We start from the raw sequence: 27,142 nt of genomic DNA, 5'->3' as shown, positions 1-27,142 counted from the left end.
TTCAAAACGCCGCTCGGGAAATTCGTCAAAACAGAGGCATTCTGAATCCAGTTCATGCTAAAGCTTGCACTGCAAACGATGGCAAGCATTTTGAGCAACTTCTTTGATATCTCATTTTATAAAGGGTGAAGTAGGCGTTGGAGAGTCGATTGAGAGCGCACCACTCGTGTAAAAGCGTAAGATTTAAGCAGCTGATCCGTGATCCGTTCCGTAACCTGTATAGTGCGTTCACAATCGACAGTTCACCGCCTGCTTCGACGCCAAATTTAAAAAAAACACTCTTTACAGGGTTATTCTAAATGATTGTAGTCGAAGCAAGCCATGCCCATGTTATGAAATTTTTGCCGCCTCACTGTGAACTGTCAATTTTTGTCACTGTCATTGTCATTTTTAGGTGAAAAGTGACGAAAGGCTAAATAACCCAAGACGATCCTTACCAATACGCATGCGTTAGTAACTCGGGTCCTCGGGTGTTTTGTTGTTACATGTACCGCATGGTACTGTACCGCGTGCTGTACGTAAGGCAAAGAACAGTAGATGAGTAGAACACAAAGTAAAGATATAATTATGCTTTTAGAATCTTTTGATAGGTCTATTATTGTATTCAATTTGGAGTCGTTTATGGCTATCTATTAAAGCCCTCGTAGTTTAATAGATTTCTAAGAAAATTTTTATCAATATTTCAGTGTATTATTGTCATTTACAGCAAAAAACTTCCAATATTAATCTTCAAACTCTACTTTTTAACATATGTTGCAGATGTAGTTGCATCCGTTACCTTGAATTACCAATTACATAATACAAAATTCCTTAGAATTTGAAAATTTGATGTTTTTATTTAAAAATTAAAAAAAAATCTAAAAAATAACATAAAAAAACTCGCCTACATGTCGTTTTCTAGACCTGGGATTCGTGCGCCAAATCAACCCTTATAAAACTCGTTGTGCAAACATTTTATCACAGTTTTTTTTAGCAGCAACTGGGCATGTTTAAGTAAAAATAATAAGAATCAATAAATAAATGAAACGTGCTGCTAATAAAACAATATGAACGAAATTCAAAGCAATTGAATTTTATTTTGAATCAAATAAATGTCATAATTTATATTCACCAACATAGTATGAAAAAATATCTACCTAGGGTTATTTAAATTTTACCAACCTAAAGCAACAGGTGGTGGTTTTTTGATTTTTGAATGGACTTTAGTCATAAACGACTCCAAATTGAATACAATAATAGACCTATTAAAATATTCTAAATACATAATTATATTTTTAGTTTGTGTTCTACTCATCTACTGTTCTTTGCCTTACGCGCAGCACGCGGTACAGTACCATGCGGTATGTAAGAACAAAGCACCCAATTTACTAACGCATGCGTATTGGTAAGGATCGTCCTGGGTTATTTAGCCTCTCGTGAAAAGTGCGGTGATAAGAATTTTATTTATTTCTTTTTAAATTAACGATTCAATCTAACAATACTGAGTTGTTTAACTCCTATGTGTGAACGGTGTGTATTCACTTATTCACATTATTTTGAAAATTTTTATATGGAGCGGCAACCATAAATTTTACATTCTGTTTTTACGCCAACTTGGACTAGGCACAATCATTTAGAATAACCCTGTACTTTTACCTACAATTGCAGTCTTTTTTCTTTGTTGTTTAAGCCTTTGTTGTTTTCTGAATAAGTTGCAGGCACTATTTTATCATCACGTGACAAATTTTATCAAAAATTCATGACGAAACTCAAAAAACGATAAAAACTAAACATAATCTCGAATGACAGAAACTCTTGACATTTTATGTTGGTCATACGTCAAACCTGCCCGCCAAATTTGAAATTGAAATTTTTGAATGGTTCCCAAACAAACTGATTCCTTTGATTTTCTTGTAAACCATTAACATTTGTATAAGGCAAGTTGGGTTATTTTGCCTTCTTTTAATACGTACTACCCCAGGTTAAAATATCTGCACAACTTTCAAAATCAGACTGTATAAGTGACCCATTTAATGAAAGAATTATTTAGAAAATCATATTCCTACTTTTAGATATTCTTAATAATAAATGTATTTATTCCAAAAATGTAAGTAAGGTAAAGAATAATTCATAAACTTATAAGAAAATATTTTCGAGAACGTTTCCTTCTAACTTGCATTTTCCGCACGAAATGCTTTTTTCTACATTTGCTTAAAAGCAAATTCTTTACATTTGTAATCCAATATGTTTTACTGACCCTGTAACCAGCATTTGATCTAGATTTTATAACAATTATTTCCTATATGACGTTATTCCGTCATTCATGTGTTGAACGTCCGTTTTGACTCCTAATCAGTTCCGGTCAAGTGCATCCTTTATCGTGTCTTAAAACTTTCATCTCAGCCTCTTCAACTTATCTTTTATGATGTCAAGACGCTGACATGGATCCAATATTCCCTAAGTTTCGTTGACTTGCGTATAAACTTCACCTTCATTGTAACCAATATTTCACTCATTTACAACCAGATATTTTCCTTATTAAAGGAAAACATTTTTCATTTCAGAAGTCACTATTTACTACAACCAACACTTTGTAAAATTATGGCTTATCTACTCTTTTAGTCTCATTTCTTGGTGTCCTATTGATATCGATGTATTTTATTACCACTATCATTATCGTAGATACAGTTGATATCATTATCAAAAATGTAGAAATTACTGATTTGTTCTAGTGCTTTAGTATGTACTAAGTTATATTTTGTACTTACCAATTCTAATCCTTGTAATACTAAAATTATAATTTTAGATGTCGATATTTCCACAACGAATTCTTCGCAGAACTGAACAAAATAAAATAATCTAGGATCAATAAAACAATTCCAACTTCTCTAGATGTCTTGAAATTATTCTTTGCTGCTACTTTAATTCCTCAATATAAGTATTTGATTATTTTTATGAGCTGTTGTGAACATACCCTTTTCTCCAGTATCTACCAGAGTAGCTGAGAGTTCTCTTCTCTTTATTAAGATTGCAATAGTTGTGGCAATAATAAGCACTGCACTATTACTTGATAGTATTATCCGTAATAGTGTATGTACTCCGGCCAAATTGCCGTGCCGCCGGGTGGTGGAGGGTTAAGTGGCAATCAATACATTCCACCACTTGTTTAACAATACACTAAGTACTTATGGGTGAAAACCATTTTTAATGTACGAGTATTTTATACTCCACCTATCCCTTTATTCATTTTAAGATGTTAGAGATGTTAAAATGTAGTTAACTCAGCAAAATACAGACAATTCTACAACTATGTACTCTATTATTTTTGAAAGTTCTCTCAACTCTTCTAAAATCGTTCAAAACCTAACCGAATATTAGAATTTTAATTTTTCATAAATCAATCGCCGCCGGTGCCCTAAAAGTATACATATTATAATTTATTTCCACATTGATAAACAATTATAAAAATCAATTGACATAATATTATTCTCATTAATAGTACTCGTATAACGTCATTTGACTATGTCCGTAAAAATTATAATGCAAAAATCAAAAACCATTTATTCTTCCACAACACGACACATTCATAAAATACTAAATGCAGCTTCACACAAAGTGCCCATTGTTGCATTGATTGACCAAATTAAATAATGGAATGCACATATTCGATGCGACTCTATGAAATATTCAACGATTTTAATCCTTTAATTATGTAAACGTTTCCGTAAATGTGCTGTAATCCGACACTATAATGGATTTCGCATGTATCATGTAAATTATTCAAGAGAACTTCTTCAAATTTTTGTTACCTTTAACTAGCTCGTTGTTATGTTGACATATTAACAACACAAATTATTTGTTGCGTCTGGGTGAATGGTACGTACAAATTTTTTTTCAGCATGTGCATTTTGAAGTAACTCTACGTACACCACTAGGCTGCATCTATTTAGCCGTTAATTCGGAATTTATTATTTACAGATTTGTTCCCGACGAATGGGGTCCCTGCAGCGTAACCTGTGGCGAGGGAATACGTAAACGTCAAGTTCACTGCAAAATCTTTCTGGAGTTTTCAAGAACCATAGCCAAACTCACAGATAAACAATGTAGCGGGCCTAAACCAATAGAAAGAGAAAAATGTTTCATGGAACCTTGCTCGGCCGAACGGATAGGGATGGATATTAAAGACGACCCTTATCGATCCGACATCAAAGTCGCAGGAGGTTCTCCTGGCAAGTCGTATTCGTGGAAAGAGCAAGGGTACACCCATTGCAGCGAGACTTGCCTCGGGGGTGTCCAAGAATTAATTGTAAATTGCGTCAGAGATGACACGCTAAAGGTGGCAGCACCCTACTTGTGTCCCATCGAACTAAAACCCGAGGTCCTGATGAGGACCTGTAACGACCACCCCTGCCCACCCCGTTGGAACTATTCAGATTTCTCTGCTTGTTCGCAAAGTTGCGGCATCGGCATCCAAACCAGGGAGGTCAACTGCATCCACGAAGTGACACAAGGGGGAAGGAATACTGTCATAGTCCCTAGCAACATGTGCCCCCAACCCTCACCCCCGGACCGACAGTACTGCAACGTTTTGGACTGTCCCGTCAGGTGGAAAGTATCGGATTGGTCCAGATGCAACAAGCCTTGTGGGGGCGGCGAAAAGACCAGAAAAGTCGAGTGCAAACAAGTCATGGCCCAGAACCACACCGTAGACAGATCCCCGGAACTGTGCCCTTCCCCCAAACCCCCCGACAGGAAACCTTGCAACACGAAGAGTTGCATCGTCGAGAGCGACAAACCCCACATCGACATCTCCAACAGTTCTTTCATACAGCACGACTTCAAGAAGAAGAAAATTGCGTTGAAAGTAGGCGGCGCTGCCACTGTCTTCTTCGGCACGACAATCAAGATCAAGTGTCCAGTGAAGCGCTTCAACCGGACGAAGATCCAGTGGGTGAAAGACAAGAACGTCTTGCCCAAATCCAAGAAGTACAAGACGTCGAAGAAAGGGGCGCTGCGGGTGCAGAATCTCACCCTCCGAGACAGCGGCCGCTACACTTGCCTCGCTGGCCGCTCTTCTGCGAGCATCCAGATTTCAGTGCGCCCCAAACCCGGCGAATTCGTCACCTCCGAAGAGATCCAGAAGCAAGGCAACAAACCCGACCGCGTCGACCTCATTTCAGACGTCTACGTGAACAGGGAGGACACCAGTCCGATTTTCAGCAGCGACGACCATTCCCACGAGCAAAGACCCGACGTCGTCAGGAAGAAACCCACCCCAAGGACCAAGCTACTCACCTCCACCTCGCCGTCTCAGCGGATGGATACTAACAACAACTTGAACGCTTATCCGCCGCAAAGCACGACCCTTAATTCGGATAACGTCCATGTAAGTCGCCTTTTATGGGGGTTATTTCTTGTTGTTTTACGCTACCTATATTATTTCGTGCTGCGTAAAGGATAAAATGGTGCCGTCACATTTACCTGCGAGCTCTTCTGAATCGCTGAAACCCTTTTATGGGAATTCGGCGAGTTCGGCGGGGCGAATTATGCCGCATTTTCAAAGACTTATATCTAATTTGCAGGTGAGGGTTGAGCAGCGATAAATGTGAAGTTTGCATACTGTGATCAAAACAATTTACTTCGACGTTGCTCCTCGCTGAAAAGATTAAGAGGGAACGTTGACGTAAAAAACACCGCTCAGAACCGGCTTTAGATGTTTCGCAACACTAAGTCCCTCTTCATTAATTACATTTCTGTACAATCCCCGGAATTTTTCAGTTTTGAAACAATACTGCTCAAAAATATTTAGCAAACCTGAACTGATTTTAAATGCTGTTTAGCAGAGCTCCACCAATAAGAAGCATAGGTATATGTAAATAAATGGACTGCTTACTGCACAATATTCTGTGGAAAATATTGCCAGATTATTAAATACTACACGTTATGCTCCCTCTTCTGTTCTAAAGGCAAATAAAAGAAAATCCGCAATGGTTATTGCAACATTTCAGCGATTATGGCCCCGTTACGCTAAAGCCGGCTCTGCAATTGTGGGAAAACGCATAATCCTCCCTTCAATGTTTTCGTTCCTCTGCAAGGCGAATTGGGAAACATTTTGAAACAAATTCGACACGTTTGTTAACGTTAATGTAAAAGACACAAAAATTGTCGGAGCATTTTAAATCAATTTTGGTTTTAAAAGAATTTACTTTATAGTGGTGATGTACTAGAAAACACAAAGGAAGTTAGCTGAAGATTATAATTACGAGATAGATTCTATTTTGGCTTGACTGATTAAATTTCGTTCCCAATTCGTTGCTTGTCGCATGGTTAAATAGAGGAAAACACATTTACTGGTGTAAAATATCTTTCTAATTCTAAACTGTTCACTCTTAACTGCACACACAATGTCTGCACTGCTACCTATAGGTAAACAAAATAAACACACAGAAATTCGTTCTTTCAAGAGAGCTCCAGTATTTCCGCAAAGCAGATCTTAAATAATAACTTGCTCTTTTAGAAGAACGCATTTTCTACCAAACTGCATGCAATTGTTAAAGATTTAAACCGAATTAATTTCAACAGTGCTGCAAATGTAGTTCCGTTTGCTTCCTGCGTCTATGGAATTTAATTATCAAGAGTAGATTGCCACAGCTGTCACTTTGTTCCGTTCTAAGACAAAAAATTCCATCGAAGCTTGTAGCTAGCGCATTAGTGCATATTCCTCCGAGTTCACTTCTTTATTAATAAAAATCGCAGCAATTGTGGCCCTTCCAGACCTTCAGCAACTCGCGGGGCCATCGGATGGTGGCATTCCCCGACGACCGCCGTCAGCCGCTCACCGAAGACCCCTTCACCACGACGTCCGGTAACGACGACGACGAATTCGGGTCGGTGGTCGTGCTGGGCAAAGGAACTCCGGACAATTTAAAATTCGAATGGGTCATTTCCGATTGGTCCAAATGTTCGGAAACTTGCGGCGGAAATGGCTTTCAGATGAGGGCGATCCGGTGTATTGTCAGACTGCACAATACGACACAAGGCGTCGATCATAACTTATGCGAGGACGCTGGATTGGCCGTCCCGGCGGCCGAGAGGAAATGTGGAGCGAAGGAGTGTCCCAGGTGGGTGGCTTCCGAATGGACACCGTGCGAAAAGTCGAAGTGTTTCAATTGGCATACAGGTAAAAAGGTTTGGAGGGGATTTTTTTGTTGCTAATTTGTTTGGATCCAGCCATGCAGAGGAGGTTAGTCAAGTGTAAAATCGATGACAATGTCACTGTTGCCGAGTCGAAGTGCGTTGAGGAAGACAAACCCACCCACAGGCAAGAGTGCACGAATGTGAAGTGTGTGGGGAAGTGGAAAGTTGGCGCTTGGTCAGAGGTGAGTCTCAAGAAGTGTCTTAAAAACTTTTTCGTTCTTGTAGTTTTATGTAAGGTCTCCAAGAAGGAATAAACTATGTTCTGGCCGTTTTGAAAATACAAATAATTAAAAATTCAGATATAAATTGTGTTGAAAAGAAATGTAGGTACTTTTAACAAGGTTACTCTGTAGACAACGGAGGTCTCTTTCTTTACTTATACGTTCTGTATTCCTTTTCCTTCTATTTTAACTAAAATTATTTTCACTTTCAATTCCATCTGCGATCTTACATTCTTTTATAGACAGTCTGTATAACCTAACAACCAACGTCGTCGAATTTTGTTTCTTTTTCAGTAATTAGTAATGAAAACCTTTACAATGATCAGTTAAAATTTGCAGTCTTTAAATTTTGAGTTCTTGGGTTTTTACTTATGGGTTTTCTCTTTCCAGTGCGCTGCTGCATGCGAGATGCAAGGTGTAAAGTACAGAATCTTGCAGTGCGTTTGGTACGGTACGAAAAAGCCTGCAGGAACAGCCTGCAAAAATCTTCCCCGTCCTCCTGTTATGAAGTCCTGCAAAGGGTCCCCGTGTTCCCTTTCAGGTAAATAAATGACGACCTTCACCGACAAACAATCGATTTATGTTGTTGCAGGAGTAGAATGTAAAGATCACTCAATGTTCTGTCCAAATGTGAAAACGATGAATATGTGCAAGATAATGAGGTACCAACAGCAATGCTGCCAGACGTGCAGGGCTGCTTAGAATGTTAAGAACGAGCGAAATGGTTGAATTTCAAATATTCAAAGACAGCGAAGTTGTTAAATGATCAGTGCGTGACCAAGATGGAGATGTGCGAAGTGTGTTCAAACAAAGTGACTTTATATCAGCTATTATAAATCTTTTTGAACGAAAAAGTGCTGCACTTAGCAATAGTAGGAATAAATTAATACATTTGAATCGTCTCAGCTTCTGCTGATCTAATGTATATTAATGTACTGGTCGTGTTTATTAGAGCAGGTTTTGCCCTCCGACAGAGGGGCGAGAACTCTCGAATAGAAACGACAAATTCAAGACTGATGTTTTTTGTTACAATTTATTTCTTGGATGTATATTTACTATATAAATCCCATGACATTCCATTATTACCGGTATTAAATATTAGACTCCTTAATAAAATAGGAAAATGTTCTATGTAATGGTTCCAAAAGACGTAGACGTAGAAACTGAAATTTCAGTCGCAACCAAACGGAAATTTTTGAGTTATTGCATACTTAACCTCAATACGTACCTGCTTTTACTGTTCTTTGATGATCTATTTTTCTATTATTGGCAACAAAGCGACGCTAGATTTCTTTCCGACGACGCAGAGACGTAAGAATACGGCATTATGCAATAAACATAAATTTCTAAAGAATTTATAGAGGGTGTTACGTCCATAATGGATTAATGGGTGAACTATTTTGCTAGAATAGTAGATAAGTAGTTGAATTCGATTTTTATTTCCAAGAGTTACCATCGAGTTTCGTTTAGGTGTTCACTTATCATTATTTGTCAGTATTTTCACGGTAGGATTTAGTCAGTTTGTATAATAATTGAACATGTTGTAAATATTTTGTTTTACATTTTTGTAAATAATCCATAATTTATTGTCACCATAGATAATTTTCCGGTCTGGATTTTGGAAACGTACGAATCCAACGAATACCATTTGGAGTTGCTTAAAGAATTGAAAAGGGAACGCTTGAATTTGTATAAAAACTAAGGAATGATACTATGTAAATTGTAAAAAATAAACGAATTATTTAATTATCGATAAAATGATAGTCAAATATTGTTAACGATTGCCTAAGAGTATATACAGCTTATGTTAAACAATGTTATTAATTATTATCATAATACAAGTAGTATTATTATTATGGTAAAATGTCGATAATAAAAACGACGGTGATCCGAGCAAATGATGTTAGCGTAAACGCTTGTTTACAGTGGCATATCCAGGATTAATCCACAATTGCTGCCCCTTTCGGTACGCCACTGCTCCCGTTTTAGCTAATGTTGTTCAAAGTTATATTTCAAATACTACCTACCACTATAATAAAATAGGTTTGAGTGGACAAGTTTATAGCAATTTTTATTGTTACTATTATATTTAACTAATAATAATTATCTCTTAGGTTGGTAGTTTATAATTCCGTAATTAGGTCATTCCATTTTTGTATTCCTCAAAGACGTGGTTGGATGAAATGATGTTACTTTTAAATGATTTTAAAAAGTTGTTTATTCAGACTATATGATGAATAAATTTTGTTCTTTTATCTGCTTGTTGTCTTTCCATTAACAATTAGTTATCTTCTACTAGTTTTCTCCAACGTTCCAACAGTTTATCTTCTGGTTGGGGCCACAGCTCTTCCAACAGAGCCCAACCCGATTTGGCAGTTACCAAAATATACGAATTTTCCGGATCCTGCACACTCGAGTAGGCCCCCATTACCAAAGACTGGCACATTCTGGCAGCTATGCAAACCTACGAAACAAAATCTACGTCACAAGACTCGCAATCTTCTCCTTTCACCTTCAACACTTTGTACTCTTGAGGAGTCAGTTTTCGTACTGAGGTATAACCGGCTAAAACGTGGCCACCAACATCAACACTCCTCCCTTGAATCATCATATAAGTCATGGTAACCGCTAGTTCGTACACGTAACAAGCATAGTTGCTGTCACCAAAATCGATAATCCCTTTGACGAACCATTCGCCGGCTTTCTGCTCCACCAAAATATTTTGTTCGTTGAAATCTCCATGAATCATCCCTTTCTCTAGACTCGAACTTATTGGCAACACCTTTGTCGAAAATTCCTCGATTACTTCTTCTACAATTTTTCTTTTAGATTCATCTCTAATAACGTACAAGAACTGCGACAATTGTGGAACAGACTCCATGTGCCATACACTTTTAAGAGTGTCATATGCAGAGTGATGGAAGTTCTAACACAAACAGACGTTTTATCACGAATATTTGATCAGTTTTGGTACTACCTTCATCACTTCATCAAGTTGAGCAACGTATTTTCCAGTTTGGTAGAAGAGGTGCATGGATGAAGGCACTTGGTGAATAATTGAACCACTGATAAATTCCAAAAGTCTCACGATATGTTTTCCACTAGGAAAAGTGTGGATGATGTAGTACTGTCCATTTTTATTTTGGATTGGTTTAGGACAGCAAATCCGGTTTTTACCTAAACACATTTGCAGTGACAAGACCGTTTAAATTACTTTTGAAACTTACCTAAATGTAAAAGAAGTTCGTTTTGAGCCTCAAAAAACTGCGGATTCAACGAATCCAAAGAATTGACAACTTTTAACACATAACCGTCATTGTTTACATTTGCTATGTTTTTATTTTCACTAACGGCCTCGACCTTCACGTGATAATTATTGTCATCGTACCCGTTCAATTCCTTAATTGAAACGCACCGCAAGCCGTATATTTCTCTTAAAATCTCTTTGACATCGTTTTCGCGCACTTCGGGTTTTATTAACACGCCTGGCTGGAGCAGCGTCTTATTTTCTGACATGGTTTTATCTAACTAAACCAATAAAATGCTGCCACACATCGTAAAAGCGTAGATAATATTATTTGTTCTCCTAAAGTGGGCTTTAATTTTTAGATAAGTAAATGGAATCAACTGGAATGAAGCCTGTACTCGAAAATGTAAAGGGTAACGTACTTTGAACCGGTTAGTGTGTTAGAAATTTATCATTGAGAGGGAAATAATGCGTCTTGACCTTAATCAACGTAATTCGTTTGACCTTCGTTCACGATATCGATTAGAGTTAATTTACATTTTATGCTTCGTTCTGCCAGTTGCAGTCTCCGCAATAACGATGCTGTTGAGAATGAAACAAAATATTTTTTTGTATTTTTAACTCACTGATAGTAGAGAACAAATCTTAAAGAAACATCTAGGGACTTTTACAAAGTAAAAACTGCTTTAGTGACGCGATCGATGTTTTTTTAATGTATGCTCGACAATAATTACAATATTTTTCTTAGCTGACAAGCGAAATTTGTAGCTTTATTGATTTTTCTGTCTATATATAAAGAGCCCGACGGAATTGAAAATGCAACCCACAATACATTTGCAAAGTAAACCTGCGTCTTGTCCAGGTTAACTTTGCAGATGTATTGTGGGTTGCATTTTCAATTCCGTCGGGCTCATTATCACTCGTGAAATAACCTGTATATTGAGTAGTAATGTATAAAAAATCACCGATGTGTTCAATTTTCTACAAATCCCTTTTGTTTCTTCCTTTTATTCCTTCCTCCTTAGGAAGGTCGAAGCATTAGGCATTATTATTAATACCAATTTCACTTGTCTATATTTTATTGCAGTTTATATTATGATAATGACATTTTATTTTTATCTAGTTCTTAGTTACATTGATATAACGTTTAGATTCTTTAGCAGCAATCTCAAACTGTATTAAAATTGTCAGGTAAGTTGCCGCCGAACCAATAATCTAAATTATTGTAAGTATTATTTTTAAAGTAACACTAAATTATATGGAATTATATAGCTCACCCCGTATAGTAGTGTCATGTCAATGTCAAAAAAGTCGAGTGCCGTGATTTTGAAATCGCAGTGCAAGATTTGCTTGCCAAATAGATTTATCTAAAAATTAATTTCACGTTTTTCAATTTCACTAATTTTATCATTTACCTGTGTTGCAACAGATTTCTTGTATCTGTTTTTCAGCTGGTACAAGATCTCCCCAGTCTGATTTATCTGAAAACGGACAAATCAATACCTACTCCGGCAAATAAGTAAAATTGATTACCTCGTTCTTGGTAATGGTACAGATCACTGAAATCACAAGCAATTCTATGAATTTAGCAGCAACCCAGAACACTGCAGCGGGCACAATCAAATTTCCGTCGTTTATAAAGTTATCGGAAATTACATCGAAGGAATAATAGGCATTTGTCGTGAATCCGAGAAAAGATAATCCGATCAAGAGTAAGATTTGTATGTTGAAATACTCATTTAATGATCTCCCGACGAAACAAAGTTGCAGATGTAAAGATCTCAGCTTCATAATCACTTCCTTGTCGCAGTTAATTATCGTGACAGGATGGATTTGGCGATTACTTGTGTCGTCAGTGTTTGAAAATTTAGTCCTTAGTAAGTCGTTGATCGCTTTAAACCTGTTCCTCAGCAAGGAGTAATAGGTGAAAAACTGCACCTCCTCAATCATCATTATTGTCAACGACGTAGTACATATTACACCGCAAACCAGTGAATACTTTCTCACAGAACTAATAAATAAATTGCAGTTAATGTATTCGAGACCTGTCATGCCACAAAATATCAAAATCAAGAAACCTAAAAAAATTAGAATAGTAAACGCATGTTAGTCACGTTTGCTTTTGGAATACAAGTGATTAACAATTTGGTAAGTTTGTGGTTTAGATTATAACCAAGTCCCATCAGTTCCTGGTCGACGAGATGTATTGTATTCAACGCTGTTATCACATTCTCTCTGCGGTAATAATTGCAGACAAAAATAAATAAAACCACAATCGATACACCGTAGATATGAAAGATATCGACAACTCCAGTTATTACATTGAATTCCAATGTAACAAAAGAAGTACGTCTTACAATAACGTAGTAATATAAAACTGGAAAATGCAAGCTTTTATTTCAGTACTGTCACTGTCATTATTCATACTTACCTAGAAACGAAACTAGCAAAATGCTGGTGTAATAAAAACTGTAAAAAGACTGAACATATCTGCGATTATTCTTTTCTCGGCTAAATCCATATGGGCTAAGCCCTAACAAATTAGTGCATATATACAAAGGACTTATTGCATCATATATGTCCATGCTCAAGCTTAATTCTTACTCTAATGATGTAATTTATTGGAGTATTTTTGTATTCCAACATGTTGTCGATAATGAAAACACTTAATATAACTAATGCAAACTGAACAGCATTTTGTCAGAATTAAAAATGGGCACTTCTGAAATTAGTATATTATGTTATTAAGAGCAAAAATGAAGTTTTATGTGCTGATGAAGCTGCTGAGCCAAAGCAGATAAAACCATTTTTGCTCCGAACATATAAGTCTTTGCCAAATCCAAATAACCACCAACACTGCATTCTACCCAGAAAATCAACCGGCAACGTTGTGTACTTAGATTTGATTGGTCTAGCATCCTAATAATATCAAAATTGCCATTATACATTTAGTGTAATTTTGTTTTCGCCAACCGAATTCAACAGGTGGTGGTTATTTGGGTTTGGCACGGCCTATACCTATATAATATACTCAATTTCATATAAATGTGCATCTAAGCAAGCCATGAAAATCTGATTTTCTGTTGGTATTAAAGCTAAAGCTAGTGACTTTGACTTTCAAAGTTGCTTGCTCTGCGCGAACCCGATTTGACTAATTTTTCAGTTTTTGTCCATTTTAACATTGCTGACTTCAAAAGCAATGTTACGTCTTTTTACTGATTAAATTAGAGTAATTCTTATTTGTTTTTGGCTTTGTATTTTTACCAAGTAAAGATTTATTGAACATGACCTTCATAAATGTGACTTTTGTAATGTAACTAAGTTAAAGGTGCCTTTACAAATGCACAGCTCACTTGATGAACATTTATATGAATTATACATATATACCGAGTGACTATAAATGATTGAAAATTATTTTGTTATGTTGGTAACACATTTGAAATCTTTAGTTGGCAACATCGTTGGCATGACACACGTAATTTTTAAAATTGAAGCAAACGTCAAAAAAATCTAAATCGACAATGTACTTCGTGACTTAACCTAACCTAAATAGAAATGATTGACAGATGATGCACGAGAAGACTTGCACTACCAACTGCATCAGTGTTGCCAATCCACTATTTTCCTTCAATCATTTATAGTCACTCGGTACTATTTTTTCTTCAAACGTTGGTAACAAATTATTTAAGAAATGTTAAGAAACTAGGAATTATTTTAAGGTAGAAGATTGGGTAGACTGAAATTAATGTTGCTGGTTTTGGAAAGCGTTACTATGACTATGACTAGTATAAAAAATGCTGTGAACAAAATTCGATTTTTTTAAATAATAATTATTCCTCTGTTTTTTGATTAAATCTTAAATATGTCAAATACAAAAACGAATTTGTTAAAATTTGACTTAGGAATTTCAAATGATTTTTTATTTTACTTTATCTGCCGCTTGTCAGCGGATGCAGAAAGTAAAAAGTTAGAAAAAATTCATTGACAAGAAGTTATTTTTCATTACAACAGAAACCACTAATTACAGCACTTGGAGTTTTAAATATTGAAATTAATCTGAAATTAAGCACAGAAAATTTCATTCCAGACCATTTTTATTGTAACGATTTCTTGAAGAAAAAGATCAGTTAATTATTTTGTTCAGTAATTTGTCCATGATACTCAAATTATCTCTTCTTTATCTCCCACCTTCAACGTGTTTATCTCTTTTTTATTACTGTCTGTTTAACTTTTTTCCATCGTATGTTCGTGATTTTATTTTGTTTCGTCAATTTCAAACGTTGTGAGAGTAATTTGTGTGTAATAAATACCCCGAAAAATGTCTTCGTCTCCTGTAAGTACCCATCTACTCAAAGAGACTACGTTACAAAATATAACTTGCAGAACAAATTGTTTCGTCTAATTAAATGGGGAAATTTACGCGACATGAATCTGTATGAGCATTTTAAAGCTGAGCTAAACGTCCCGATTGAAGGAGAGACTCCTCTCACTTACGCCATCAGACTTGGAAAATCCGAAGTGGTCAATTACCTTCTGCAAGAAGGCGCCGAAACAAAAAATATTCAAGGAAAGGGATGCACGCTCTTAGCCCTTGCTGTCCATTTAGGCCACTTAGATATCGTCAAGATTTTTCTAAACGAGTCAAATCTCAACGAAACTGACTGCTATGGAAGCACCCCGTTGACAATAGCTTCGAAGCAGGGACACTTCGACGTCTTCCTCTACTTGCTGTTTAAAGGGGCCGACATCAACAAATCTGGCATAAATGGTGAAACACCTTTGTTGGCAGCTGCCAAGATAAATAATTTGCAAATGGTGAAAACTCTCCTCTCAAAAGGAGCGGAAGTGAATGCGACCGATCTTTACGGAAAAACTGCTTTGATTTATGCCGCCCAAGGGGGCTGTTACCACACTGTAAAATGCTTGCTGGAACACGGAGCCAGCATTAATAAAGTCGGTAATGAAATGTGTTTAAACGGAAGAAATGCTCTCGTCTCGGCGGTCATCGAAGGTCACCTAGACGTGGTCAAAGTGTTGGTTTCTTCAGGCGCGGACGTCAACGAGATCGCTCCTGATGGAAACAGCCCAATAGCCCACGCCGTCAAGAACAAACAAAAAGCGGTGGCGACGTATTTGGTCGAAAAAGGTGCAAACGTCTGCAAGAGAAGCGATCGTGGCAAGACGCCTCTCTCTTGGGCGGTTCTTAATCAGGACTTTGATATGATCGAGTGGCTTCTGGAACAGGACGCGGAAGTCACCCTCCAAGGCGCTTTCTTCAGTGCCATCGAAACCGGAAACCTACCAATTGCCACACTATTGAAAATCAAAGGAGCCGATGTGAACCTGAAGAATTCTATCGGAACGGCGCCATTAAAAATGGCGATTCAGAACAGCGACAGCAAGATTGCGCGATATCTTGTGGAGAACGGGGCAACATTTGCAAATGCGTTCACGGAAATAGAGACAACGTATCATCTCGACAAGGCCATAGAAAGTAAAGATTTCGAAATCGTTAATCTAATTGTTGAAAATACGGAAATCAATTGGAACCTTGACAATAGGCCCCTGCAAACGGCAATAGAAACCGAAAATTTGGATATGGTAAGATATCTTGTGGAACATGGGGCACCAGTTAATACGCTAACCCGCCGTCCAAGAGTCAAACCTCCTTTAGTGATCGCGGCAATAAATTCTGATAGACGCATTTTTGACTATTTGATAAGCACGGGCGCAAATTTTCACAGTCAAATTCCCAATATTGATGATCTCAAACTTTCTAATGAAGAATTTGTCATGTACTTGAAGATAGTGAAGGCCAGACTTCATTCTATGGACGGTAAACAAGTCTTTTGAACAATGCAAATTAAAATGTAATGTGTTGTTTTTGCAGATAATGCCGCTGCAGGTCCACAGTCGATTACTGATCCCCAATAGTTTCTTGTTTATTTATACTTTATACTTTTTAAATAAATTTTTCTTCACTTTGAAAGAAATATTTTCATTTCAAATCAAATGAAAAGATTAGAACGCTTTTAAACCCATGTTCAAGACGCTCTCGATGTTCCCGATTTTTTTATAAATACCATTGCATTGCAAATTAAGTTGACTATTCCTTCGAAAAATTTAAGCCAATCAAAAAGCAGTAATATTTTATTTTTAGTTAATAACGATCGAATTACAGCAATTATTTCATTCATCATCGTTTTCGGCCAATCGTAAGGCTTCATTTTTTGGATTATAGTGACTATTTTTAAAATTGCGCTCCTATGAACTGTCAAAAAAATCTATCCTACCTACAGAGTTGCAACATAAATTTTCGTACATAGTTGCCATATTTATCCACAACCATTTCGAATCCCCCATTCAAGGGCGTAGCAAAGGGGGGGGGCCAGGCCAGGCCCCAGAACCCTTCTGGCCAGAATAAAAGTAAAACACATTAAAAACAAGATACATCTGCAATATGTATCTATCATTTGTCTGTAGTTTAAAATCTGGCCCACCCCAGCAAAAAATCATTGCTACGCTCTTGCCCCCATTACTTTATTATAGCGGGTGACTATTAAAATTTTCACTTGGAGTTGGCTTTGAACCAGTTTTTATTTTTTCTGTTACTTTAGACACACGCAAGAACGAACGACAAATGACAGTCAGTACAATTGAAACATAACCAAATTAAGAGAAAAACATTTATTGAAATGTCAAATTTGTCAGTGTCTAAAGTGCAACGGAAAACAAAGAATGATCCATAGCCAACCCTAAGTGAAAATTTTAATAGTCACCCGTTATACCGAGTGACTATAAATGATTGAAAGAAAATAGTGGATTGGCAACACTGATGCAGTTGGTAGTGCAAGTCTTCTCGTGCATCATCTGTCAGTCATTTCTATTTAGGTTAGGTTAAGTCACGAAGTACATTGTCGATTTAGACTTTTTTGACGTTTGTTTGAATTTTAAAAATTACGTGTGTCATGCCAATGATGTTGCCAACTAAAGATTTCAAATGTGTTACCAACATAACAAAATAATTTTCAATCATTTATAGTCACTCGGTATTATATATTTAGTGCCACTAATACGAATGTCATTATTAAAAATTATAAAAAATCTAGATTTCAGGTGGATGCTGTAAACCTTCTAAATGAAGTTATTTCTTCAAATTCAGCTATCAATTATATGGCAGTTGGTTGCAAAATCACTTCGTATGATATAAAAACAATAATTTTAGATCATACCAAAAATAGCAGAGATTCCTCAAAAAAATTTGGAAAACAAATAGAAAATGAAATTTAGGAAGCTATATATTCTGTGAAAGTCCTGCATTTCACGAAATTTTTGAAAAGATGTAATACATGATCTCAATGAGGTGACAGTGGTTCACAATTATTAACAACATGTGTTGATAACAATGAAAATACTTCACAAAAAAAAATTACTTTTAGGCCCGGTTGTATAAAGCTTAGTAAACATCGTGTCAGCTAACAACGTGTCAAGTCGGAAATCCGCTCATTTGATTGGCTGATTCAAATAAAATGTTGAATATCCTCCAATCAGATAGCTTGACATTATGTTAACTTTAACAACGACTTGACATCGCTTTATACAGGGTTATTCACGAGAGGGGTATTTCTGAATTTCTTTTTGCCGCAACCCATTATACGTAGTGCAACAATATCTTGATTTAAAATTTTGAAAATAATTGTAACTGAATCCACGATGGCTCTTAGTCCTGTCTCTTTGACGTTAAAGCAAAAAATCTTGGACAATTCGAGAAATTTGTTTTTACAATAACGACGAAAAGACTGACATGCTGCTCATTTATGGAGAGTGTGGAAAAAATACTGTTGCCGCTGCGGATGTTTACAAGCCGATGGTAGACACTTCGAACACATTTTACATTAACTTAATTTGTTAATTTATTTGTTGAATTTTGATTAAATGTAGGTTATCTGCCAATCTGACATTTCTGACAAATCTATCCAACTTACTTTGATTTCTAATTTAAAACAAATAACTCATTTGATTTAGTAGTTACTGCCATTGGTATTGTTGGTTGCGGCAAAATAAAAATTCAGAAGTACCTCTCTCGTGAATAACCTGTACAACCGGGCCATAGAGTTTACACACAGAGAATTTCTTATAAAAAGGAAAATCTCTTTTATATCCTTAGGTACTCCTTTCGTAATAAAACTTCTACTATTAGGTTTGTTACCTAATCTCACAATAATTGTTGTATCACGGTTACTATTTACTACTCTCATTTTTTTACGTTTTTTTATTATGTTTACGATTATTTTGATTTCGTTTTGTGAATCTTTGGTGTCAATAAATGTACTCGTATCTGTCGAACAAATTAAAGATTTCTGTTTAGATTTCAGTTTTATCTTGTGTATAAACAAGCAATTACCACGGTTCAAACAGCAAGAACGAAACCGAGAAATAATACATAAAATCACAAAATAAAAAATTTATTTTCTACCCCCAATACATACCTCGACATACAATAATTATTGTAAACTCTACTTGAAAACAAAAAATTTCAAGTTACTTACGATAACATACAGAAAAAGCAAGAATACATATATTCGTGTAGAACACAAAAAGTTAAATACACAGTACAATGATACAATTTCACTACGAGTTAAACGTTATACCAACAAAACATTTCCAAGCCTTGAGGGGTAACGTACGATCGTGAAATAAAAGAGATAAACATGGAAGATAAAAAATTAAATTTCAAAAACACTAGTAAATATGGTTTGCCTAATTTAATTTGAGTGGCTAAGACACGATTTTTGTTTTAAATGTTTCTTAATTTTAAAACAAGAACATTTTAAAGCCTTTAGAAATGACTTGAAATCTAAAAACAATGAAATCAGAATCGATAAAATTAAATACAACAAACACTGACAAATTTTCAAATTTTATTTGAGTGGTTGTAAAAAAATACTGATCACGAGAACTGATTCATCGTAAAGATAAGCCAAGTTAAAATTTGGTCTGCTATTGCAAATACTAATTGATGTTTCAAAATTTTGAAAACGAAACATTTTAAAGCCCTCAGGAATCATATGATAATCATAAAGTAAAATACAACATAAAATAAAGAATAGAAAAGATTAAATCTAAGAAGTAGCACAAACCTTCAAATTTGACTGAATATATTTAACTGATTTATGTAAAACCAGTTAAACAAAATACAAACCAGTCAAACCAGATTTGAGGGTAACAGTCAAATTAAAATTGCAGCATTTTATTTGAAATTCTGAATTAAAAAATCAGACCAATCCCCACACGGAGGATAGTTCGGGGATTGCTGCGGTAAAGTGGCAGCTTCCGATTGCAAAAAGGATCCATCACCTTGTAAAGAAAGCAATTGCGGAAACATGTTAGCGGCCGCTGCACCAACCTCCCCTCGCCAAAGATTAGGACTTTCTGTAGAGAGATTATCTTCCTTTGAACCCCAATGGAAGCAAGGTCTACCGTTCGAGGAGCAATGTGTCTTTTTGGAAAACAGATGCTGCAAGTTTCCTTTTTTTGATGGTGTAGTACCGAAACTTCCCAGATATTTTATGGAATTGATTTGAGTGGGAATGAACTGGATGTCATCCCCTTCGCATGGCTTCAACGACTCTTCAAGGTTCTCGTACTCTTTCAATTTCTCCGAAACTGCAAATTTTGTCAAAAGCTTTTGCTCATGTTCACCATTACATGCTTCGTGTAATCTGACTAACAACAAGTCTAGATCGCTCATCTTCGACGACAAACTCCCTAATTGACCATGTAGACTGTTGAATCTTATGCGTTCTATGTCCTCAGCTTGCATCTTGAGGTCATCCTTGCGTGAATTCAGATCGAGCTCGAATCTGCAAAAAAAAATTTGAGATTGCAATATTTTCAGAAGTTGTGCTTTGTAATACAAGTATCGTACAATTATTATTATGATTCTACATACATGTAAATGACAATAAATGAGCAAACCGATAATAATGATGATATTCTTTTAACTCAAGGAAGAAGGAACAAGAGTCAACTACCAACTATTTATTAACACAGGTTTAAAGAATAATCCAGCAATATGAAATTGTGTGTTTCTTTCTTTAGTCTTAACTTGTTTTTTATTGCAATGAAGACTTTGCCTAAGAAATAAGAAATATACTCACGAGTCAAATTCCTTATCGGCCAGTTGGATAACTTGCCGAGTCTTCTTTTGTATGATTTCTTGTGTGACCTTGTTTCGTTGAATAGCAAATTTAATCGAGCTGTAAGCACTTCGAATTCGATTTTCGAATCTCATTTGCATCGTTTTGATATACTCTAAATCGTCATTTGATGCGTGTACAATATGATGTTGGTTATGACTACTCTTGACGCAACTTCCGCAGACCCTAGTAGAACAGTTTTGACAGTAGGCCAACATACGCCGTAAGTGCATATTGCACACATTAGGATGCGAGGGCCTTTGTAAAATACAAACGCCATCGGGGAGTATCTGATAAGTTGAAGTTGTTTCTATCTCATAAGCGGGCGAAGCGGTCATCATAAGATTATTGCTTCTTCTTACGACGTTATGCAATGTATTTTCTCGGCCACTCCTGTGGACCAGCTCGCATGGAACACACAAGTCTTCTTGGCAAGTTCTGCACCTGAAGATTGCTCTTGACTCACAGTGCGCGCATGAATCGGACCAACCTTCCATTTGGTAAGAAGGAGATACGTCGTCCTGGTCAGCGAATGATAACCAGGGAGGCCTGAGTGCTGAATTCCTAGCAATAGAAGACATTTTTAGAATTTTTTTCAGATCTCTGGTACAAACTCCCACGAGAGTAAAAATGGCACATAAAAAAAGAAAAGAGGGAGTTTGCTGCTTCATAATAATACCATGGTTCACACAGCTTAGCCTGCAGTGTGCTTGATGGAAATTAATTACGTACTAGCTTGTAATAACATCTTTCTATACTTTAAAATTCAAAAGCTACAGGGTCGAAGATATCGACGTGTGTCCTCGACAATATTTAAAACTGTTGTTCTATGAACACCGTGTTAAAGAGCTTTCAGAAATAAGTGAGAACAGAGTCAATTGCTTTATGGATGTAATTATCAAAAAGTCTTTGGATCAGGGTTGCCGTGGAATTAACAAGCTATAGTCTGTTTTTTAAGCAAAGAACCACGACCTGTTGATTTAGGTTTGCAATAATAAAGTTTTACTAAATCTAGGGAATTTAATGATATCTATTGGCTATACCAGCCAAGGCCTGTCATTTTTAATGTCCTTGAAAGTACGCAAACTCGCATTTACAATTTGAACGTGTTATTAAAAATGCCTCGCAAAGTGAGACATTTATTAAACTCTCAAATTAGTTGTTATTAACTTTATTAACATGGTGCGCTACTAGTATATCTACGTAACCTCAATTTTTAATGATGAGATTTTTCATCCTAGGTCAAAAGTGTAAGTACAATGTTGCCAGTCTATTTTGGCCATTTTGGGAGTAAATAGCGGTGTTGTGGTTCTTTGATTTAAAAAAAAACAGATATATGAAATTATTTATTACAATTATTATTTTTGACGTTTACTTGACAACTTTCAAGGTAGCAGTTTATAAGAGAAAATAACATTTTTATTATTAAATCATACTACAGTAATGGAAATCGTGGTGAAAATGATTTATTCGCCTCGTTTTATGTTCAAATGAGTTCCGTGAGAGATTAGCGCTACTTTGAAGTAGGTACGGTCGGTGGACAAATCAGTTGCCTGTACACAAAATCTAGTTATAAAAACGTCAACAAGAAAAGTTTGGTTATGTTAATGGAGTTAATTCTCTTTTTTTGGAAACAATAATTATTAATTAACAATACCGTGCTTCTCTCTAGCCGTTAACAGTACTCTTTTACGTTTCATATCTTCTTCTTGTTCAACCATTTCGTGTAAGTAATACTTTGAACGAAAGGAAGCGAATTTATTAAACGCAGTTTATAAAAATACATGTTTTAGTATCAAAGACAATTCCAAGCAGTCATTTGTTTTCGAGTTATGACGTCATCCATAGTTTTTTTAAATGGAAACCCCCCTATTTTTTTCTTGATTCTGATAGCCCCTTTAATTGTATAAATGACAGTATAAAAATTTTGTTATCTTACATAAGGAAATTTTTGAGAAAAAAAATAATAAAGTTGGAAAAAATAAATTTTATAACGAACAAAAACAAGTCAAAAAATCAAGTAGGTAAATCAAACAGTCAAATGTTGCTGTCATTTTCATTCGTATGTGTTATTTGTTTTACAAAACGTTTTCGAAAATGACTCATTTAACAGAAACACAACAATTTTAATTTTGATTAAGTGCTGGGATAAAACTAAAACAGGGGGAATTTCTTCATAAACTTGCTTATTGTCAACAAGCTGGGGAATGGTAATTCGAACATTTAATTCCATAATTTTAAATACTTACTAACACAGTTTTTGACTTGTTTTTGTTCGTTATAAAATTTAATTTTTCCAAATTTATTATTTTTTTTCTCAAAAATTTCCTGATGTAAGGTAACAAAATTTTCATACTGGCATTTAGACAATTAAAAGGGCTATCAGAATCAAGAAAAAAAATTGGGGGTTTCCGTTTAAAAAAACTATCGATGACGTCATAACTCGAAAACAAATGACTTTTTGGAATTTTATTTTGCATTAAAATATGTATTTTTATAAACTAAAATTAACCGGTCCAAAGATTTTTTTGAAAAAAATTTTGTTTAATTTTTAATGAATTTATTCCATACTTTTGCCGCTCACTGTATGTATGTATGTATGTACAGTCTGTTTTTTAATCAAAGAACCACAACACCGCAATTTACACCTAAAATAGAGCTGACAACATTGTACACTTTTGACCTAGGGTGAAAAATCTCATCATATAGAAATTGAGGTTATTAGAGCTATTAGAAGCGCAGCATGTTAATAAAGTTAACAATAACTAATAACAGCTAACTTGAAAGTTTAATAAATGTCTTACCTTCCGAGGCATTTTTAATAATACGTTCAAATTTTAGATGCGAGTTTGCGTACTTTCAAGGACATTAAAAATGACAGGCGTTGGCTAGTATAGCCAACAGATATCATTAAATTTCCTAAATTTAGTAAAATTTTATATTTGCAAACCTAAATCAACAGGTCGTGGTTCTTTGATTAAAAAACAAACTATATGTGTGCAGCAGGTTGAAAAAATTATGTTAACAAATATTACAATTTTTTAAACTGAAGAAAAACCATTTCGCAAATGAAAAAGAATTCCTTGCGCTCACAATCAATACAACTTTGCTCTTTGTGTTTGGTAGTTAAAATTTATAGGGCGGCACTATATTGTTTATTACATTAAAAAAGACAATCGCTCCTTCCTGGACCGAAAAACTTTCAAAATAATCTTTAAATTAAACTTGGAAAAATTCTGTTACCTGGTCTGAATATTGCAAAGTTGAAACTTCTAAATAACTTTGTCAAGGTCATGAATCGAGAGGCCTAACTTTGCATTACCTCAAGATCAAATTCTCGGAGATTAGTAATGTCATAATTTATTATTTGTTTTAATTAATTATAAAAAATACGGCATAAATTATTATAAAGCTAATTATTTTTTAACTTTACTTTCTAAATGTAAGTAGGGTGGTAAAACGTAAAGAAAAATAGTTTCATCAAAAGAACAAATTCAAAGATAAATTGTATGGACCAGTGTTATCGCACACATTTAAAATTTTGCTAATGCTACTACCGGATTAATCCTAAACAGCCTCAGAAATACCCTTTCCAGGTAGAAAAAATTCAAAGTTCAAGCAGCTATCCTTATCTTTCACAGAATCAACTAATGCAGGGGTAGAAATTTACAGTTCGAAAAACACCATTGATGACCAGATGGCGACTTCCTTCTCCAATGGTCAATAAATACAATAGAGAGGTTTGAAATTTTATGACTTGCCACTTTACTGAGATGCTGAGAATCTTGTCAGCTAAGTGAACACGTGCATAGAATTACGGTTTTTTTTTGAGAATGTATAATCAGTTTCAGAAAAAAAATTATAACTGAATTACGAGAAAAGCAATTAAGGTGCGCTCTTCTGTGTTCCACCCAAAATCGCCTGTAAGTTATATTTTACCCCTGCACTGCACTGATATAAAAGAGATGAATTTCACAGTAACCTTGAACAAATAATCGAGCTTAAAAGATATTACCGACAGGTAATACAAATACAAAATGCTGGATGTGCAAAATAATTCCATGCTTTTCAAGTACAGGCATAAATACATTTGTATCAATACAGCACTAAAAACATTTATCATGTTTATGTTTTGAAACAAATAACAATTAGAGACTTCTGTTTCTCCCTAAAATTTAATAAGAATTTTTGACATTTTATGAAAAAACAATTACAATTTTTAGAGCCTTGATTGAGTGATTGAGAATTGTCAAAAAAATTTAGAAGAAATGCACAGGTCGGAATGTTAAGATATTGATATTACTCATTATTATTTGGTCATTAAATTATAAAACGTATCTTAACAAAAAAACAAATCTTTTATTCGTTCCATTTCCATTATCTTTATAATACCTGCAACTTGCAAGACTTTTTTTTAGTAGTGTACGATGTACAGTCAAAGCCAGTATCTAAATTAATTAATACCAATAATAAAACCCTGAATACTCTTGTTAGGTACATGAATTTAGAACCACTGCTTTAACGCCTCTTGCTCTTAACAAGTAATTTATTTGGGTAGGTCAGGAACAACGTGCTACTAGATTCTATAACGGGACTAGTACTTTACTTTGATGTAAGCTACGGAGGATCGTTATTATCTTGGAACATGGCATGGAAAAGATTTGGCCTTGAAATTTAGAAACATTGCCAAAACTTCAGCTTACCGATGTTTTTTAACAAAAACAGTTACGAAGTAAACATTAAAATAACATTTTTAAGTGGATAATGTTAAGTCAGATTAAAAAATACAGTAACAACTTGTCTAAATACTTGCAAAAACAGTGGCTTAAAGTGAGTAAAGTAAGTGTTTTTAAAACATGTGAGTGTAAACATTGTTTTTTTATAAAAAGAACCAAAGTAATTGTTTGTAAATTTAAAAAAATACCAGCACTCACTGCATTTTGGTGTTGAAGTCAACCTCACAAGAAAAGATGTGCAAACTGAAAGTAACACAAACAACCAAACAACAATAAACTTAAAATAACACAAACAACCAAACCACAAGATGTGAAAAATGGTGAAAAATTTTTACATGTCAGATGCTTTATACACTTTCTCCCTACCCTAAGCAGGGTTTGGATGCCCACCCTTCACAGATGCGCAGATCGTGCGAATGGACCTCCGCTAATTTTCAACAAATGCGAGAAGAAAAAAAATGTTTAGAAATTACAAATTAAAAAGAAACTTCTTTCCGATGTCTTCAGGTAACAGCAACCAAGAGCACTTCAGCATCACGCTGATTTATATTTTTGTATCTATAAAAATGAGTTATTATCTTATCAGTATAGTGAATCCAGCGATAAATTATAGCAAATAGTAGATATATACCTATTACGCTACAAATGATAAGTGCAATATAACAGAATCGAGAAATGGTTTAAAAGAACGAGACGCAGTAGAGTTTTTCATTTTACAAGGTCCTGTTATAATCATTTAACAACCTTGTAACGTAAGTACGCCATTTTGCGGACGTTCGAATTTAACTACTAGTAAACCCCCTTCAAAACACTTTGTTTTTTATGGATTTTCACCTTGTCTTCAAAGGTATAATTAAAAAACTATATGGGCTTGTTCAAGTTTGTTTAATAAAGCCCCATAACTTGTTTGTTATTAAATATATCAACTTTTACTTTTTTCTAGATGATAGCTACGTTTCTACTGCACATTCGGAAAATATTGCGGTATATATACAGTGTGTCTCAATATTATAAAAACACTAAAATTATGTTTTCTTAAATGGAACCTACCCAGTTTGATTTTATTTTTGAATTCTATGCTAAATTATGAATCACATTTATACAGGTCGTTTTTACTTATCTGCCATCGTTTTTGATCAGTGGCGCTTTTTTTACCAGAATTTCGAATTGCAGGGGTCCCCTAGAAAATTCGTACCTTCCAAATCGTTGCACATAAATTAAAATGATTGACGCTGTGTGATTTCTGAATGTTTGCCGCATCTGCTCAGTCGCATATGCCTACTGCGATTTTTTAAACATAACGAACTAAAAATGTCAAAAACTCATTTCTTTCAAATGGCACCCCGTATTTATTATTGCACTGGTCGAAAGCTTTTTTGACAAGCTTTTGAATAATATAAGGTTTGTATAGTCGAACCTGAAAATCTAGGGTGCTATCCTAAAATCGCTAAATTTGGTACAATTTTTCCGTTTAAAAGACAATACAAAAATCTAGTAGGCCTAACAAAACATAATTACACAATATGGTCACTTCATAAATATGAATCAACCAACAAAACAGTG

General features: G+C 35.2%; 5 protein-coding genes across 9 annotated transcripts in view; 2 read left to right on the top strand and 3 right to left on the bottom strand.

Moving 5' to 3' along the window:
- The window catches only part of nolo (no long nerve cord), a 233,565-nt gene extending 223,913 nt beyond the window's left edge, over positions 1 to 9,652 (top strand). Inside the window, exons 12-17 of one of the 4 annotated variants that reach the window (XM_069039742.1) lie at positions 3,958 to 5,365; positions 5,436 to 5,561; positions 6,754 to 7,159; positions 7,210 to 7,358; positions 7,788 to 7,938; positions 7,990 to 9,652. In XM_069039742.1, the coding sequence (XP_068895843.1) occupies positions 3,958 to 5,365; positions 5,436 to 5,561; positions 6,754 to 7,159; positions 7,210 to 7,358; positions 7,788 to 7,938; positions 7,990 to 8,099 (2,350 nt within the window). In that variant the 3' untranslated portion in view covers positions 8,100 to 9,652. Of the gene's footprint in view, positions 1 to 3,957; positions 5,366 to 5,435; positions 5,562 to 6,735; positions 7,160 to 7,209; positions 7,359 to 7,787; positions 7,939 to 7,989 lie in introns of all 4 variants that reach the window. The other 3 variants (XM_069039741.1, XM_069039745.1, XM_069039743.1) reach the window with 3 other exon arrangements.
- LOC138124642 (hydroxylysine kinase) lies at positions 9,591 to 11,170 on the bottom strand. The gene is made up of 4 exons (XM_069039751.1): positions 10,625 to 11,170; positions 10,375 to 10,574; positions 9,910 to 10,323; positions 9,591 to 9,861 (listed from the first exon to the last, which is right to left on the bottom strand). The coding sequence occupies exons 1-4, from the start codon at positions 10,911 to 10,913 to the stop codon at positions 9,679 to 9,681; spliced, it is 1,086 nt and encodes a 361-aa protein (XP_068895852.1). The 5' UTR covers positions 10,914 to 11,170; the 3' UTR covers positions 9,591 to 9,678.
- A 535-nt stretch (positions 11,171 to 11,705) lies between these two features.
- LOC138124681 (putative gustatory receptor 28b) lies at positions 11,706 to 13,906 on the bottom strand. 2 transcript variants are annotated; one of them, XM_069039805.1, is made up of 6 exons: positions 13,076 to 13,906; positions 12,776 to 13,021; positions 12,178 to 12,722; positions 12,060 to 12,125; positions 11,922 to 12,011; positions 11,706 to 11,859 (listed from the first exon to the last, which is right to left on the bottom strand). In XM_069039805.1, exons 1-6 carry the CDS (start codon positions 13,227 to 13,229, stop codon positions 11,764 to 11,766), a joined length of 1,197 nt encoding a protein of 398 aa, XP_068895906.1. In that variant the 5' UTR covers positions 13,230 to 13,906; the 3' UTR covers positions 11,706 to 11,763. The 2 variants fall into 2 exon arrangements, with proteins under 2 accessions (XP_068895906.1, XP_068895907.1); XM_069039806.1 differs by lacking the exon at positions 13,076 to 13,906 and having other exon boundaries at positions 12,776 to 13,059.
- A 1,550-nt stretch (positions 13,907 to 15,456) lies between these two features.
- On the top strand, positions 15,457 to 16,637 carry LOC138124740 (putative ankyrin repeat protein RF_0381). The gene is made up of 2 exons (XM_069039898.1): positions 15,457 to 16,480; positions 16,535 to 16,637. Exons 1-2 carry the CDS (start codon positions 15,457 to 15,459, stop codon positions 16,576 to 16,578), a joined length of 1,068 nt encoding a protein of 355 aa, XP_068895999.1. The 3' UTR covers positions 16,579 to 16,637.
- A 2,456-nt stretch (positions 16,638 to 19,093) lies between these two features.
- On the bottom strand, positions 19,094 to 25,962 carry LOC138124046 (E3 ubiquitin-protein ligase TRIM45-like). The gene is made up of 3 exons (XM_069038960.1): positions 25,778 to 25,962; positions 20,805 to 21,407; positions 19,094 to 20,507 (listed from the first exon to the last, which is right to left on the bottom strand). Exons 1-3 carry the CDS (start codon positions 25,780 to 25,782, stop codon positions 19,895 to 19,897), a joined length of 1,221 nt encoding a protein of 406 aa, XP_068895061.1. The 5' UTR covers positions 25,783 to 25,962; the 3' UTR covers positions 19,094 to 19,894.
- Positions 25,963 to 27,142: the final 1,180 nt, after the last annotated feature.

The sequence above is a fragment of the Tenebrio molitor genome, chromosome 2 (genome assembly GCF_963966145.1).
Source record: "Tenebrio molitor chromosome 2, icTenMoli1.1, whole genome shotgun sequence".
Classification (NCBI taxonomy): Eukaryota; Metazoa; Arthropoda; class Insecta; order Coleoptera; family Tenebrionidae; genus Tenebrio; species Tenebrio molitor.
This window is presented reverse-complemented; position numbering and strand designations above follow the sequence as displayed.

What these genes read in the sequence shown, in the direction of transcription:
- LOC138124642 (XM_069039751.1), bottom strand. Translation starts at nt 10,913, where the DNA reads ATGTCAGAAAATAAGACGCTGCTCCAGCCAGGCGTGTTAATAAAACCC. An exon ending in AACTTGATGAAGTGATGAAG is followed by an intron (nt 10,324 to 10,374) that starts GTAGTACCAAAA and finishes TGTTTGTGTTAG; the next exon opens with AACTTCCATCACTCTGCATA. An exon ending in AAGAGTACAAAGTGTTGAAG is followed by an intron (nt 9,862 to 9,909) that starts GTGAAAGGAGAA and finishes TTTGTTTCGTAG; the next exon opens with GTTTGCATAGCTGCCAGAAT.
- LOC138124681 (XM_069039805.1), bottom strand. Translation starts at nt 13,229, where the DNA reads ATGGACATATATGATGCAATAAGTCCTTTGTATATATGCACTAATTTG. An exon ending in GTACCATTACCAAGAACGAG is followed by an intron (nt 12,126 to 12,177) that starts GTAATCAATTTT and finishes GTCCGTTTTCAG; the next exon opens with ATAAATCAGACTGGGGAGAT. An exon ending in AGAAATCTGTTGCAACACAG is followed by an intron (nt 12,012 to 12,059) that starts GTAAATGATAAA and finishes ATTAATTTTTAG; the next exon opens with ATAAATCTATTTGGCAAGCA.
- LOC138124740 (XM_069039898.1), top strand. Translation starts at nt 15,457, where the DNA reads ATGGTGAAAACTCTCCTCTCAAAAGGAGCGGAAGTGAATGCGACCGAT. An exon ending in CAGACTTCATTCTATGGACG is followed by an intron (nt 16,481 to 16,534) that starts GTAAACAAGTCT and finishes TTGTTTTTGCAG; the next exon opens with ATAATGCCGCTGCAGGTCCA.
- LOC138124046 (XM_069038960.1), bottom strand. An exon ending in GCCGATAAGGAATTTGACTC is followed by an intron (nt 20,508 to 20,804) that starts GTGAGTATATTT and finishes TTTTTTTTGCAG; the next exon opens with ATTCGAGCTCGATCTGAATT.